Source organism: Watersipora subatra, chromosome 4 (assembly GCF_963576615.1).
Source record: "Watersipora subatra chromosome 4, tzWatSuba1.1, whole genome shotgun sequence".
Classification (NCBI taxonomy): Eukaryota; Metazoa; Bryozoa; class Gymnolaemata; order Cheilostomatida; family Watersiporidae; genus Watersipora; species Watersipora subatra.
The window spans coordinates 11,439,356-11,455,665 of NC_088711.1; the positions used below are offsets into that span (position 1 = coordinate 11,439,356).

A 16,310-nucleotide genomic window follows, 5' to 3' on the forward strand; every position below is an offset into this window, starting at 1 on the left:
GCTTAGAACTATAAATGATCAGAAATGTTGGTTGTTAGTAGCAAGCGCTTGAAATGTTGGACAGTACCTGACTTTCTGGAATGTTCTTCTCTATGTTTATCTATAAAATAAAAGCATTAGCATTGAGTCTATAGAGCACACTATGAGCTAAGGATGACGTTTAACATGCCATTTGTAACATAGCGTGGTTGAGTACAAACATGGCACTACATTGCGCACTCATCAAATCTACGAGTAGTCCGCACTCTGATCTTAGAAGCTATTAATTAGCAGCAATTCGTATGAATAGCGGCTACACAGCTGAGAGCGGATAACTCTGCAATGAAATGCGTAATGCACTACTTTATGACTTTTATCACTCTGAAGCAATCTTAGCTAGATAAGGCTGAGTACAGATCTATGCGGGCCTCATCACACTTGAGCGAATCTTTCACTAATAAATCACTCGGGTGAATAAAATTAAAAATGTTTCAATTCATTGAGAGTAAGCAGTCTTATTCGTTCGCAAGAATGCTCAGCCATAATTCATTATGAGCTCTCTTTACCGCCAACACCCAAAACAACGCCGCTTTTTAAAATGGATTTTTAACAAGCTCACAATAAGTATTGGCAAGTGTGAGCAGACGGCCGAACAACTTTTACTGATGAGCAGCGAAACAATCGCATACTTATTCACTAAGTTTCCATGATGCGGTTAATCAGTGAGTTTGCGTCAATCCGTAAGTCAGAAACGGCAAAAATCCACAAATCAAGCGAGTTTTTTTTATCGCAAATCTTTATCGAATGTTTCATGCTTGCGAATGATGGAAACGGCATATGTGTAATGGTGCGCAAGAAAATGCGACGCATGCTTTCTATTTTAAACATTTTGCAAACTTCAGTTTTTCCTATTGCGATTTGACGATGCTAGAGTGCGCAGCCATGACCCCTGGCGTAGAATGTCACGTAAGCTATTCAATTTTTAACATTTTCTAACCTTCCGTTGTTCCTTTATCGAAAGTGTGTTGCTAAGCGAGACAGGAGTGCGCAGCCATGACCTCTGGCGTAGAATTCCTTATCTTTTTTAACAAAGTGCCCGCATTAATCCGTAATAAGTGAATGTTCATTGAAACACTTATTGCATGGTAACTCAACGTGGGCACAACTCCAAACCCATATTATCCGCACAATGGAAGCATAGTGCATCTTACAACTTTTGACAGCTCTCATCGCTGATGCAAAAACCAATTAAATGCTACGGTTCATTACATCAATTGGTTTCTTCTCACAACATGACTGATGAGTTGCTACTCGAAAGTTCAATTTTATATTAGTAGTCAATATTATATTCTTTAAGACTGGTCTAACTGAGTTAACTGAGTCTGTCTCTCAATTTTGTAATCCGCTTTAGAGCAGGTCAGACTGACAAGCTCACTGCTGTTTCAATGCAAATGGTACTCTCAAACATCACTTCAGGCAGTGGGAGGATACCAACCATGATCCTTGGGGACATTGCTGGAGGGTTCCTCATTAAGTACTTTGGTGAGCTCAGGGTTGGCTTTCGGGTCTGTCGTGTTGGCTGCTTGCATTTTCATTATATCCGATTCCTCTTTGGCTTTGATCTCATCGTCTGTAGGTCTTTGTACATTGGCCACCGCACCACTGGCCTTGTTCTACAAGGGTCATACGGTTACATCGGTTTGCTTAGCAAAAAATAACCACAAAGCATGTAAAACCGCTATAGATCGCTAGAGACGGGAGACCCGTTTACCCCTCTGTCTAACGCACTGTTGTCAAGCATTCTAAGCCTGACGCGAATCATGAAATTGCGCCTAATGTTTGCTATTTGGCTTGCGAATCAATAAGTGTACACAAAGATGAATGGTGAGCTGTGTTACACTTCAAAGAGACGTCACTAAACCATTCTAGAACAAATGAAGAACCAAATCGGCCTGAGCTATGCAGCTTGTGATACATGTCAAACTAGCCTGCCACTAATTTCTGGAGACGGGCACAATTCCTGTTGTTTCAATGAACGCTCACGAGGGCTGGGTATGAAGGGGTGGTGTACCAACTAACAGATAGATCCATGGCCATGCCGCTGGCAGGAACAGTCATATATAGTGTGGGTGACTACTAAATTTTAGAATGGCGTAGCACTGTTCTTATTAGGCATTGTGAATCAGTGTGCCTTAGCTTGAGTTCTACTACAACTGTGTCACAAGGCGATTTTTAATTTTTTTCGCTACTAAAAATCCAGTCTTCTGAGCATGATTAAAATATGAAGTCGCCTGTGATCGTTGACAAACTTTTATACAGTCTAAAAGAAACATCGGCAATACCTTCTTTTTCTTACATGAGCGACTCTCTAGTCGTACATTCATTTTGGCGTGCGGCAAATGGCTGCCGTGCTACAGGTTCAAACCAAAAAAGTTTTCTTTACACATGACATGCTCAGCGGTATCCGTCCCTGAGCCTTTCATGGAACAACGGTATGTACGGTCAAACCTCAAACTATGATCATCTCTACATACAATTTTTTTGGAAACTGCAGTTCTCCTTCCATAGTTTAGTTCCAAATTGCTTGAACAATATTAAACAACGCTTCACACCTTCCCTTCTTAGATTTAAGATCACAGATCTCGAGAAGACTAGTGTGAGTGATGAAAGCAGCAGTCAATGCTCTTCTTAGAATTATAAGAATAATAGAAAGACACGATCAAACAATTTCAGATCAATTCTTTAAAGAATTTTCGAAGCTATCGAGAGGTCATCGCGTGGAAGCAAACGAGGAAAGGAAAGTCACAAAAAGTGAAAGTGGAGAGGCTAGCTAGAGATTTACATGCAAAATTATGAAATATAAGAACAGAAATATATATGGATCAGTTTAGAATTCACGGGTTTTATTTAGACGGGCTCTGAATCTCAATGACGACATTTACCTAAACCCTGTCCTTCTACATTCCAAGCAGCGTTATGCCTCAATTTTCTAGCCTTCAGCATAAAAGTAATATCATAATAAACATTTCTAATGATTGACTCTTAATTAATTACTAATTAAATTTAGCTTCACCTACTCTAAATGCTACACTGTTACAATACTACATGTATATGTAGCGACCTGAAGTCACTTCAGGTCGCAACATATAGCATTACAAAGCCAAAGACCTAATGATAAGTACTTATCATTAAGTCTTTGGTTCTGGAATTAATCAATGAAACACAATGTATTTTCATAACAATATTTGCTCCAAAATACGACAGCTTTGACTTACAAAGCAAATATCAAAATGGATTAACTTAGTGCCGATGTTTGTCTGTATGTACTGTTTGCTACCAAAAGGGAATTCGGTACAGAATGACTACCAGTTAATGCTAGTATTATGTTGACCGATGTTGGCAAACCTAATTGTTTGGCAATAAATATCAAGATTTGAGTAAAAACAAGCAAGCTATCAGACTAGTTGGCAAATCAAACCATTTCCATGACAATTACAGTCTCACGATGGCAGTCAACAATCCCAATTTAAATAATCATCTCGTAAGAATTCAATGATTCTCCAGGTGACAGAGGGCACTGCAGCTTTCAATAGCAGCTATTGAAACTATGGTCATGGCTACGGAGTATAAAAAGCTTACACAGTGTAAACTTACGGTAGTACTTCAAGCGAGAAGAGTGGATGACAGAGTTTGATTATTTTCTATGATAATAAAGCAACATGATTATTTTGGACCAACGAAAATCTACCATATCGATTATGATTATGAATGAAAATGGCATGAGTCCTTTAATAAAACTGTCTTATGGCCTAGCAAGAAGCAGCCTAAGCAGCAGGTCTGCACGTTTAGAGTACAGCCAGATGGCTGGCCAGCTCCAGCAATCTTTCGAGATTTTTTATTTTAAAATGGTGTGCTCAGGATCTGGTACAAATCTGGTTCACTCCTTCTCCACCACCCCTCCCCTCCCGAACAGGGTATGTAACGACGGCGAATATCAGCGCAGAGACAGTCAACAACAGTATGATAAGTTGTAGAAAAGACAGCTATCGCTAGCCATGACGAGACCTGTGCCATGCACACTCACACAGGTGTATCAATCCTAGCATTGTTATGACTCTTCAGCAGTTCTAAGTAAACAGTCGGAATCCCGCACAAAGACGTGAAAGTTTCAAACTAAATAAGCGAGTGAGGCTCTTTGAGAAGGTGTTGACTCATGGTCTGGTCGTCGAGATGAACGTGTCACTAGCAATGTAACTTGTCATCCCAATTGTCTACAAAGCAGAGCCAATCCTACGACCTATAGCGAGTGCTATTCGGTGCTACAATCGCATGCTGAGAAACGGTGACATCAGCGGTGGGCCTGCTGTGTGTGTAGAAAAGATGAGACTGTGCGGTTAGGAATATTTGAACATGAACTGTTTTTAAAACCAACAGAAACATTGTTGCAACCCCAAATCAATATTCTCCCCGTAAGTTATTCGCTATCAAGTCAACTCTCACTGGAATACAAGAGAAGTACGGGTCAAGGCTGAGCCAAAAACTATTGAACTTCTTAATAGTTAGGAGAGCAGCAGGGTAAGGTTGGTTCACACTATATCGCTGTATCTCGGCGTTGATGCCACAATAGTTGGGTGATCATCGATGATAACAATGTTCCCACTATCACAAACCATCTTGTGATTTTCGTTTGCTTCAGCAAATACTCCGTGACGTAGTGTTCTCATTTTTCTTTTAAAGTTTTTGCAAAAAAACCTCTTTATTTTTGCGCACTCAAATCAAATACTAATCTTGTAGTAACTATCATAAATAAAAATAAAGACATCACGCTATCCGCCACTGCGAATTACTATCACCAAAAAGGTTCGCATTGTACAGGCTGTCGTCGATGCTCAGCAAAATATCGGGAAAGTTTGCAAAGCTACAAACTTTCCTAACGTATTGTTACGTCAATGCTATCGGTCCCTGACGCGCATAGTCGACGATGAGTGTCGAAAGGACAATGCCGACAGTGGGCAATATAGGGTGAACCAGGCTTTAAGGACAAGTAGGAAAGGTTGAAAATATGGAGCCGCGTAGATATTAGCTGGGCTTCATGATTGATGATAAATACACGCGAAAGTTACGTATTGCATTTTAGACATGAGTGTGTTTCTGTTTGCTAAACGTATCTCTAAAGAGTAAATAAGAGATACCCATATTATTCCGAGTGTAAAATAATCAGGTGAATAAGTCATCACTGATCAACTTGATTTTGAAAAATATAATTGGAATTAAGAGCAAACTTGAATTCCTACATATAACCTTCAAGCGTATAGTAAGAGATCATCATCATTCATACCCACAAACTTACTTATGAGTTTACCTCCACACAGCGGAAAGTGGCCTGTATCCGTATATCAGTAGAAAATATTGATAAAGACCTGAGGCTACATTTTTAAATGATGCATCACAGAGGCATCTTGTTTCATACACCACTAGAGAAACTAACATATTTCTTCTGCACTTGAGAGGGGTTTGAGATTGGAATACGATCGACACATACGTACAAATACGTACCCCTAAGCGTAGAAAACCAAAACGCACGCCATATTTTCTCATTAGAATGAGTAACTCTAAAATCACTGCTTTGCGACTGCTACTGATAAAACTAATAAATACAGTTCACTGGTAATTGGGAATCTGTAAAACTGATACTAATCATTTCTAGCTTGGACTTGACTACAAGAAAATTTCCAGAGTATTTTTGGACCTGGAAGAGACCCTCTCTACTTAATTTATATTTGCTATTACTCTTTGTAACTTGAATGATTCATTTAAACTTGCAGGCATTGATCATTGAAAATAAAGTTATTATCTATTTTTAACAATCTTCCACCTAATATCCATTCTCGTAGCAGAAAAAGACATTTTAAACACTATTTGTCAAACTATTTATTCGATTTTAATGGCCCTTAACTGTTGCCCTTTTTTTTTGTTTTTTTTGTTTTACTAATGTTGTATGGCCTAATTTGAAAAACATTTCTATTTTTGTAATAAAATTATTGCCAATAAAGTACTACCTACATCTATCTATTTATGCTTTAAATGATTTCGATAAGCTTTGCTATAATAAGAGCCGTGTCCGTCTATTTGTAGCTGTGCTCAAAGCGTTAGAAAAAAAGATTGCACCACACGGGAATCGAACCCAGGTACTTGGATCACTCAACCAATTTTCCACATCTATGAATAACTATGCACATAGTTATCACACATGACAAGCCCTCACAGCACACGGTGCTATCAGCGTATTAGTCAGCACTTTATATACTTATAAATTCGACCATAAGTAGGCAGTTCAGTTTAATTTTAGTCATGTATAACACTCTGAACACTGTTACCAACTAAACTATAGTAGCAAAGAGCGCATAAGGGGTTTTAAACATTGCTCTGCTAAATTGTTAACAAGTGTTCTCCACCATAGCACCGCCTCTTACAGCATTATTTAATCATTGTTGAAAATTTATTCTAAAGTCTGCCATTGAAACAGGAGCGATGAAGACCATCTCTTGGTCCGTTTTACCGAGCGCATATTTAGAAATGAATCGTATTGTCAATAAATTATTAGGTGAGTAGTTAAACCCATTTGAATGTCACACACACTTTTTGGCAGACTTTATAATAAACTTGACAAAAAGACGATGCTATGGCTCAACTGGCGTTATGGTATGGAATCGGGAATTGTCTCCATCTTATCATAAGCGATGTGATGATCTATTACTATGGAGAGTCTCTGCCAAGCTTTGTATCCAATCTTTCTATTGAAATTAAAAAAGTTGTAACGAATGCTCACACCTTAGTCCGCTACTTTCTAGCCAGCGGCAGAACAGCCAACCAATTTGGCTGCACCAGAAAGGATCATATATTACTTCCTGTCAACTTTAAAGCTAATAAATCAAGCAACTGTCAGCGATTCACTATACAGGTTCTAAGTTACTTCCAAAGCAGCCGCGTGCTACCAAGATCCCCTCCACTCGCGGCCCTTTCGAGAAATATTCAAAGGAAACCAAATACTGCAGCAATCAAGCAATCCATCCATACGAAGGTATATTTACTCTTACGTCTATATAAAGGATGAACATTCTCACCTCTCCCTACGTCTGCATCTTTCAAAAAGATGTTCCAGCCTCCAGAGTTTATACAGAAAACGCTAGACAGTAATAGAGTCTGCCAACTATGCAGGACAAGATATGTTAAATGGATAAATGGATTAACGCCTACGTGCACCCAACCGTAGCAACAGACCGATTCGAGGTCTACCATTCTATGCTTACACCAGTGACTAAGTAACAAAAGCGTGTTTTGACAAAACGCCAAGCAGTCCATCCATTGGCCAGTTAATGGCACCCCTTAATAGTTAATATCGAGATATCTGCGAAGGTTCTTGCATGAAGGTAGTCTACGTGAAATCTTTGATTATCCATAATGCCGGTCTGGTAACTATCTCAAACTGTTGTTCTGAAGGGGGAGGGGTGCTAGTACTGCCATCGTGCCATAACCGAGGGCGATGCTATCGAGAACCCTAAAACTGATAATAAGAAGCGTGGTCATAGGGTTGTCTTACCTCTAAGCCAAGTCTTATACTCGGTAGAAAAAGTTGATCATTCAGGTAAGTATACAACTCTTTCTCCTGCTCGTTCTTAGACTTCTCGAGTTCCCTTATAAGCGACTGCCACTCATCCAAAGTGATGGCCACGCACTGCCAGTCAGCCGCACCTTCCTTCGACTGCGGCGAGCTTTTCGATCTGTACAGTCGTAGGTCTAAATAGAAACATTCACATTGAAAGACACTTGCATTTACTGAATCTGCCACACTATCCTAGAGTAGATTGAATAGGTCGACCTCTCGTCGGCTAGATTACTCCTGTATCTGAATAGACAACTAACAGAATTCTGTTTTTGCTATAATTAGCAGAATGAGCATTTGCACTTAAAGCAATGACAATCAAACATGGATTGGGTGGAGCGGGACATGTAGTTATGTAAAACTATTTGCCAGAATCCAGCCCAGTTGCACCTGGCCCTGTCCAGATTCCGCAGGTGACTGGTCATTCATATAAAAAGTGACAGGAGAAAGAAAAATTTTGCATCAAATTGATTTTTGAACGCACGTGTATGCTAGTCGTGTCAAAGGGTCAAGGCCTGTTACGGAGGTACGAAAATACAGCATATCTGCAGCACCAGTTTACTAAGGCTGGCAGCATGTCAACTGCAGCAGTTCACAACAACCATTAGTCACTGTCATTACCTGTCTTACCATCTTAACCTTGTGATTTATGTACCAGCAGCCAGCAACTAAAAAACCTTCCCAGTTTATAAATGCATACTTCTACACTTGAGTAGTTCAGAGCAATGCAAGCCCTGCGTAGGGTAGACCCAACAGTATCTTATTAGCTTCAGACCTACGCAGACACATTCGCAAAAAATATATGCCTAGCAACAGGCCGACCTGCCTTAAACGTCCTTAAAGATGACCTTACACAAAATCTTGGTAGATTTTATTAGAAAGCATCGATATTTTCCTATCACTTGCTTTTGATGTTTTGAGGTGATCATACAGCAAGAATGTTTCAAGATTAAAATTGACAAAACTTGATCGCTCAGAAGAAAAATACTAGTGAAATGACGTCATTATTTGCTATCGTTGCTATAGTTGATATCGACTATAATTGCGTTCAAGTTGCGACGTTACGAGTCTCTATTCTTTCAGTCTCTTTGCAACTATAGACGTCATAATCACACTTTCATTTGATCTGAGCATTTTAACTGCGATCAAGTTTTGTCGATTTTAATCTTAAAACATTCTGGCAGTCAGGCCTCAAACCTTAAAAACAACCACAAATGTTAGAAAAATATCGATACTTTTTGATAAATCTAATAAAAGTTTGTGCAAGTCCATCCGTTAAGCTGGTCTACAAGGAGATATGTCAATATAAAGTCTCCACAATAAAGCCTGGTTTCCATATGACAGCGCAATGATTGTGCCCGGCCCTGTGATCGTGCCCAATGCATTGCTTGGGCTGTGATGCAGTGTTTCCATAGCGCGAGTAGGCGCCATGCTTGCATTGGACAGGGTGGTTAATTTCCTTACTTTTTCGTACGGGAGACAGATTTCTTCGGAAAACAGCCCTCTGTTTGAATTGTGGGATAGGTTGAAAAGGTCGAGCGGTATATTGTGGGATACATCATCGCGCGCACCCATCGCAAGGATCCATTCTGTTGGATCCTTGCGATCAGCGTACGCACATCGCGCGATCGTCGTGCGTTGACGTTTCCACATCACAGCCGGCCTACGCACGACGTCGTGCGTCTTGTTGCGCGCCTTGCGCTGTCATATGGAAACCAGGCTTAAATGCTACAACTTAGCAGTGATCATCACTTGATCTGTAGATTCCACATTGCGAGAGATGTGGCCAGTTTGTGTCAAATGTTCAATACATGGCTAAAGTCAATGACACTGAACTAGGCAACATTCACAAAAGGCAAGTGCTCTCCAGGTCCTTTCATAAAAGTCTCAGATAGGTTGAAAAATTTGTACCTCCCTCTTGTGGACTTGAGGCACCAGTACTTGTATCGTATCTAGGAAGATGTAGTCTGCCTAACTAGCACTTACACAGAGGCAGTAATGTTTTACGAGAAAATCGAAACGCCAGTTGACATGAGAGTTACCTATGAATACCAGTGATATGTAATGTACGATTTAAACAAATACAGTTTATTAGGGTGCACTCAATGGTAATAAGGAATTAATCATTAACGAGCTAGCGTATTTGCGAAAGAGAATAGCTATGTGGTAACACTGAAGACAGATTTACACAAGGACATCGCTTTGTAAGACTGAGGAATGTTGTAATATAAGATGATTTGTTTACCTTCGGTATTAGCTAATAAATTTCACCATATGGAACAGCCAATGCTAATAAAGACTCGTGCAAGGCATATCTGTATCTCAATTAGAAATTAATTATTAGCCGAGAATTGTGTAATAGCTAACAGATAATCACTGACAAAAGAAATTCCAACAGTTTTTCACTGTAATAGCTTCTTCATATTTTGAGCTGCGCCCCAACCAATTATGGATTTGCCTCCCTTAACGTGATGGAATGTTAACACGCTGATGACAAGGCACTAGTATAGTTGAGTACACAATATATATAATCGCGGAAAATTGGGTTCCTTCATATTTTAACACAACTAAAATAGGAAATTACGCACGTGCTGTTTTCTTGATATGTACATGAGTTTGACAAAAATCAAGTCAAAATTCAACTAATATTAAACTTTGCTGACATTTGAGCGACCGCATCAGCAAGATACTATTGTTATATTGATAAACAACAGCATGCAATACTTTTAGCAATGTACATATGAGAATTATGTGGTATGAAAATGTATCTCACAATAATGTTAGTGATATGGTTAGTTTTTATGATGAATGTTAGGCAATCTTAAACAAGGGTCTATAAAAGTCTTAGACAGCAAAAAATGATGGGAGGGGGGATAATGCGTTACTCGAAGCATGTAACACTTTAGTTAATCAAGTGGATTTTAAGCTTGCCCAATGATTATAATTTGCTTCATACGCAAACTTCTTTGATTAAAGTGAAGTTGTCTGCCCGTAATCATATTCATAAAATGCGCCTAATTGAATGTTGCCACCGCTTTTTTAACCTAACACAGATGCATGGCTGACAATTTGCACCGGTGTAGTTGATATGACGCAATTACTTTTTCTATCACATGATTTTTTATAATCAATTTGAAACGCCAAAGCCACCGATAAAATGACATTTCATACATGAAAACATGTAACATCGGGAAACAATTGCAAACAGCTATTAGCCAAAAGACTGCAACAAATAGCTTCAACTTGGCGCGGATGGATCGCTTATGACCGCCAGAAATGCATTCAGTGAGAGTCACGATTTGCTGTTCAAACTGTAGCATCAATGTTAAGCAATTTGAGATAGTAAAACTGCAGACAAAATCACCTGACTGATGACGTCATAATACAAATGTAGTGAGTATAAGCCATTGGGGAAGAAAGATATGATAAACCAAAGCCAGGACCTCGTACCTTATCCTTGTTCAACTAGCTATTATTCTACAAACACTATGACTACATACAGATCCAGAATCGGTTGCTTCTGTCATACTCGCTCCATCCCAAGCCGAGCGCATGGCTATATATTGCTGTTACGTTTAGCAGATAAGGAGAGAGATTAAGATAAATCCAATACATAATTTATCACATTAATGTTACAGGGATGAGCGCTTCTCTCACCTGTTTAAATAGATCAATACATAGATGCTATAGATGATGCGTTGCTATTCATTACTATCGGCGCAGGATCAGTAAGAGGAGTCCAGTAATCCCTGACACTCACTAGCAGCAGTCATATGTTGAGTCAAACACTCTCAAATGTTGAAACAAGAAGAAAGATATTATCTTTTCCTCTACCGACTATCGTTACCAGTTAGTTGCTAGCTAGTATCACACTAGAGATAGCTACAAAATACTCTGTCCACCTTCTCTCCGATGTCAACCCAGCCTAATGAGGCACTCACTGTTCAAATCGCTCCATCCCTATTGTTAAGGCCAGGTCTTTGCAAATCTAATGGGTGGCATCACAAAAGACGTATTGTCCCTGGACAATGACAGGCTCTGAGGCAGTCTTAAAGCTTTCCATAGAAATGCAAACAAATGCTCCTTTGAATCATTTGACAGTTTAAAATAAGTTTATAAAATTTGAGCGCAGTTAAAACAAACAAAGGCCATTCAGCGATGCTGTTAAGCCTTAGGTAGATAGTATTTTAACTGTATTAATAAACAGTGTGCATACGCCAATGCTACGGTGTTACGCTGTTGTTACAACAAAGCTAATGCTCCATGCTAATGCCACCGTAATGGCAATTGTATCAACATTCCTGGCATTTACAAAAAACTCTTCTCCCACAAAAATAACTTGGTTCAACCAGCCCTTCTGAGAAAAGTGAAGCAAGTCCGCCTTCTATATCCTGGACAATTTGACCATCTCAAACAAGGTAGACTAACGACAATAATCCTATCAAACTCTTCAAATAAACGTTCTGAAGTTTATCTTGGACTTTACCTAGAAAATTGAAAGTCAATGACGTGTTTGTGTATTTTTGCTTAAAACGTAAGGTTTAAGTGGTATGCAGCAAACATACTAAACATCAAGTACGGTCTTGCTTAAAATCATGTAAAACTAGAAGTGTACTTGAAGTTGACGACTGGAAAAACCACAACTCTGGCAACAAAAGATGTGTACAACAATTTATTACACAGCTGGCAATTAGAAGAGGCTGTTTTGCAACTCTGACTATTCAAACGATGCTCAAAAGGTTACGTTTCCATAAACTTGTAAACTATGTAAGGATACAGCGTACTCACACTACAAAATATAATGTGAGACAGCTGACAGCACTGACCACCAAAGAAGTTCTGTAAATCGTCACTCCACCATCACTAACCTGCTGATCAACCAAGCATAACCACCAATCTCAGGAAATAAAGAGGCTCTTACACTTAAAGCAACTGCACAATCGCGATATGAAAGACCGACGAAAAGACACAACCTTGACTCAATGTTGTTGGCAAGTGTCGAACAGTAAGCAGGCGATGAACAATGAAATGATGACAAGACGGCGATATGACAGTGAATGAAAGCCAAGTACACAACGACTGCGTGTTACAATAGAATATGCATAGGCAGAGAGAGTGAGAGAAAGATAAGAAAGACAAGGCTTGCTAAGGGTCGTGACACGATTGGGCACTATCTCGCTCTCTACTGAAAGTTAATTGACGGATCATCAGCAGTGATTAGCAGCTTGTTGAGTAAGCAAGGCATGTCAGTGATAAGAGTCAAACAGAGGCAAGCAACTGCATCCCCCCATACCTACACATGCCATCCGTATCATCACGAGCTACACTGTATCAATCATCATCATCATTACTGCGTATCGAATGGTTGCTATGCACGCTCTGCGAGAATTTCATGATGCTCTACCAGCTAGCCGGTCAGAGTTCAGTCATGAAACCTTAGCAACATTTACCAAACTAAAAACAGCAAATTCATCTGTCTTAGTAGGCAAAACAACATGTAAACAGGTGTCTAGACCGGCTGATGTTTGGTACCAGTGTGTTTAGCACACACATGCGTTTGGATCGCTGAGGCCTCATTGGTCAATTGGACAATTGGGTATTTCTTGAACTCAAAAATGCCAAACATGATGTCCACCATCAAATTATAGTTATTCCTCAAGCTTCCAATAAATATATTGTTACAATTAGTCTCTAAAAAGGGTGATATCTTATAGAGCGTAGTGGAGAAAAGACCAGAATGAATGACAACGTGCAAAAAGACTAAAGCATCACTACGGTGCTCTGCGACAAACATCTGTGAGCTAGACGCTGAAATGTCTAGCTTAAAGCACTTTGTACCATTATTGCGAGGTTATTCCCATTCTACACAAATATGAGATGAAGGCAGCATCTTTAATGGCTGAACGACCAATCATGAAGACACTATTAACCCGCTAATATGACTGGCTAATCGAGCATTACTTAATAAGCTGTTTTGTTACCAAACAATAGCATTTAACATTATCACATTATTTACATATGCAGGAAGAGACAATTCCACAAATTGTTTTAAAAACCTTTTATTTAGCAGGGGCATTAAAAAGCACACCAATATTCAGTCCTAATAGTACAGATAGAAAAAAACTCACCAGAGCAACCAAAGAATGAAATGCTAGGAGACAGAAGGATAGCCAGTACGACCTCTGTGAAACGTTTCACCATATAAGACCAAGGTAACACTAGCCCAGCCTTCTAATGAGCCTTCCTGACCGCAGCCAAAAGTCATAAATAACTGCGCTAACCATTAGCCTGACAGCTCCGATGCGATGGCACACATAAACCATTTAAAAATGCATCAGCAAGCTATAGCGGTACATTTCCTGAGTAATCTTTGCAGGAGCAAGAATTTGTAGCGGAAATTGTCACTCTGGTGCAATGCCAAGCTTCTTCAAAATTTGGACAACTCCGGTCAAGATAGACGGTTACATAAACTACGACTGTATAAGACGCGCCAAACACTCTACCTTTTATTGGTGCTAAAACCACAATGAAAACAAGACAAAATAACTCCTAACAGCCAAAGAAGAGATTTATCTGCATATGTTTTTTGGACCTATAAAATTGCAGCTATGATGCCTGCCAAAAGCATATTACTAATTGAAATAACTAAATCATCCAGGTATTTTAATGATTTCTGTCAACACTAAAACAACGTTAAGAGCTTTGCATTAAACGGGTATAAAATATGATAAATAACAGATTTTAAACATAAATCCTTTGCATACGGCTAAGTTGCATGTCATGAAATTAACTTTTAAAAGTTGGTAAATACACCACACACTCAGGCTCAAGGTCTATGACTAAACAAGAACAGATGCTTCTGCAGAAAAGTACATTTGCTTATGTGAACGCATTGCATAAAAACTAATATGATTTGAAGTATTGACTCCCTGATTCATTTTAAGATATCTGGTAGCTTACCCAGACTACCCGCTATTGCTTCTCGAGTGTGTACGAGGAGCCTAATCTAAATTAACTAGCTAGCAGGTGGCTGAAGCCTACAGTAATATTCAAGAAATTTTAACAGACTTTTAACTGTCGTGTTAAATTTTTACTTGTATTTGTTATGCCGAGTTGAGACCTCTGGAGTACTTAGGGGCCACACGGCAGTGGGTAGGCTGTTTTCTAACTAGTTACTAAGCCAACTATAGCAAAATTCAGTCATTTTAAAAACTGCAATTGAATCATCTCACCAACCATATGTCTGCAGTCGGGCAATTTATTTGTCGGTAAACTGACATTGCCAGGTTTTTTTTTATATTACTGTTCTGTTTCTATGTAGCTTGACTACTAGGCTTGATGGTTGTACACTTCTCTGCAGACGATAATGGCACCACACTCTGATTACTGTGGTAACAGTAGAGGAACAATTAGTTGAAAATCACTTTCTTTCCTCTAAAAATCGTAATAGGCTCTCAGCTGCAGCCCACCTAATCAACAAGTGTGTGCAGTACCCTTAAAAGGCTCTAAGTGCTTTGATCATGCATTCAGTAAGGAAATTAAATTAATCAATATACATTTAAATAAACTGTTCATGCGTTTCCCCAGCTTTAAAAACCTAAAATCATACGAATCACACAATTTGCATAAGTATTATGACACTTGCGTAATGTATTATTTGGTATATATTATTTATTTTATAGGTTACTATGGCAGCACCACACTTTTTCTAATGATGCACATCAAGTAGATAGCAAAATATTGGATGCAGTTTTCATAGCATCCAAACTGTATCTAGCTTTCGCTATGTCTCTTTCCTCCACCTGGTCAATTACAACAGTATCGCAAGGAATACATTTTTTGCGCTAGCAGATCATGAGTTGTACTACAATGAAATGGATATCAGCTGCAAATTCAGCTCTTCTATCCTTTTGCAAAGCATTTATAAGCATAAGTTAACAGAGACCTTGCTGAAATGGTTATGCCTCATTTGCTGCACTTGGTTTTTGAAGCTGGAGAGGGGAAGACAACACTTTATAGTCTAAATAAACAAAATTTTAAAAACGTGTGGCATAAGTTCGTTACACGCAAACGTAAACACATGGTTCACATCTGTTGGCTGTAAGAATATCAAAAGCATTAGCAATGTCAGTTCAAATAGAAACTTCCTTAAATGCATAAGATGCACATTTGACTTTCTCTCCCAGACTTTGCCAGCCAATACTCAAGGATACTAGACAGTGCATATAAACTTGGTGTTAATCTCAGATCTTACCTGCACAACCAACAAGCTACTGTGTCAATACTCACCATGGAAATACCAGTAGGTTCTGTTATCCGAGTCTTTACCGACATTTATCTCCTTCTACAAACAAATAAAACATTCTAGCAGTTTCACTAAAACCTGAGAACCTTCCTTTTCAACAATTCTAGTAAAGGAGAATGCGATGCAAAAGAGAGAAAAGAGAGAAAGTCTTAGAGGTAGAAGATGTGACTGAGAAGATCAGATGATCGCATCAGAACAGAGAAGAAACCACTGCACAGCCTCAGACTAGATGATGAATAATTGAACATACATGCCCGACATGTTGAACATACATGCCCGACATGTTGACCATACATGTCTGACATGTTGACCATACATGCCCGACATCTTGAACATACATGCCCGACATGTTGACCATACATG

The 16,310-nt window shown here is 39.1% G+C and overlaps 1 protein-coding gene across 2 annotated transcripts in view; it reads right to left on the reverse strand.

The window, feature by feature from the left end:
- LOC137395303 (uncharacterized) overlaps positions 1-16,310 on the reverse strand; it is a 39,342-nt gene that overhangs the window by 11,313 nt on the left and 11,719 nt on the right. For both annotated transcript variants that reach the window (XM_068082195.1, XM_068082193.1), the window contains exons 6-9: positions 15,932-15,986; positions 7,580-7,776; positions 1,475-1,652; positions 68-100 (exon numbers count right to left, since the gene is read on the reverse strand). In XM_068082195.1, coding sequence (XP_067938296.1) covers positions 68-100; positions 1,475-1,652; positions 7,580-7,776; positions 15,932-15,986 — 463 coding nt within the window. The remainder of the gene's footprint in view (positions 1-67; positions 101-1,474; positions 1,653-7,579; positions 7,777-15,931; positions 15,987-16,310) is intronic.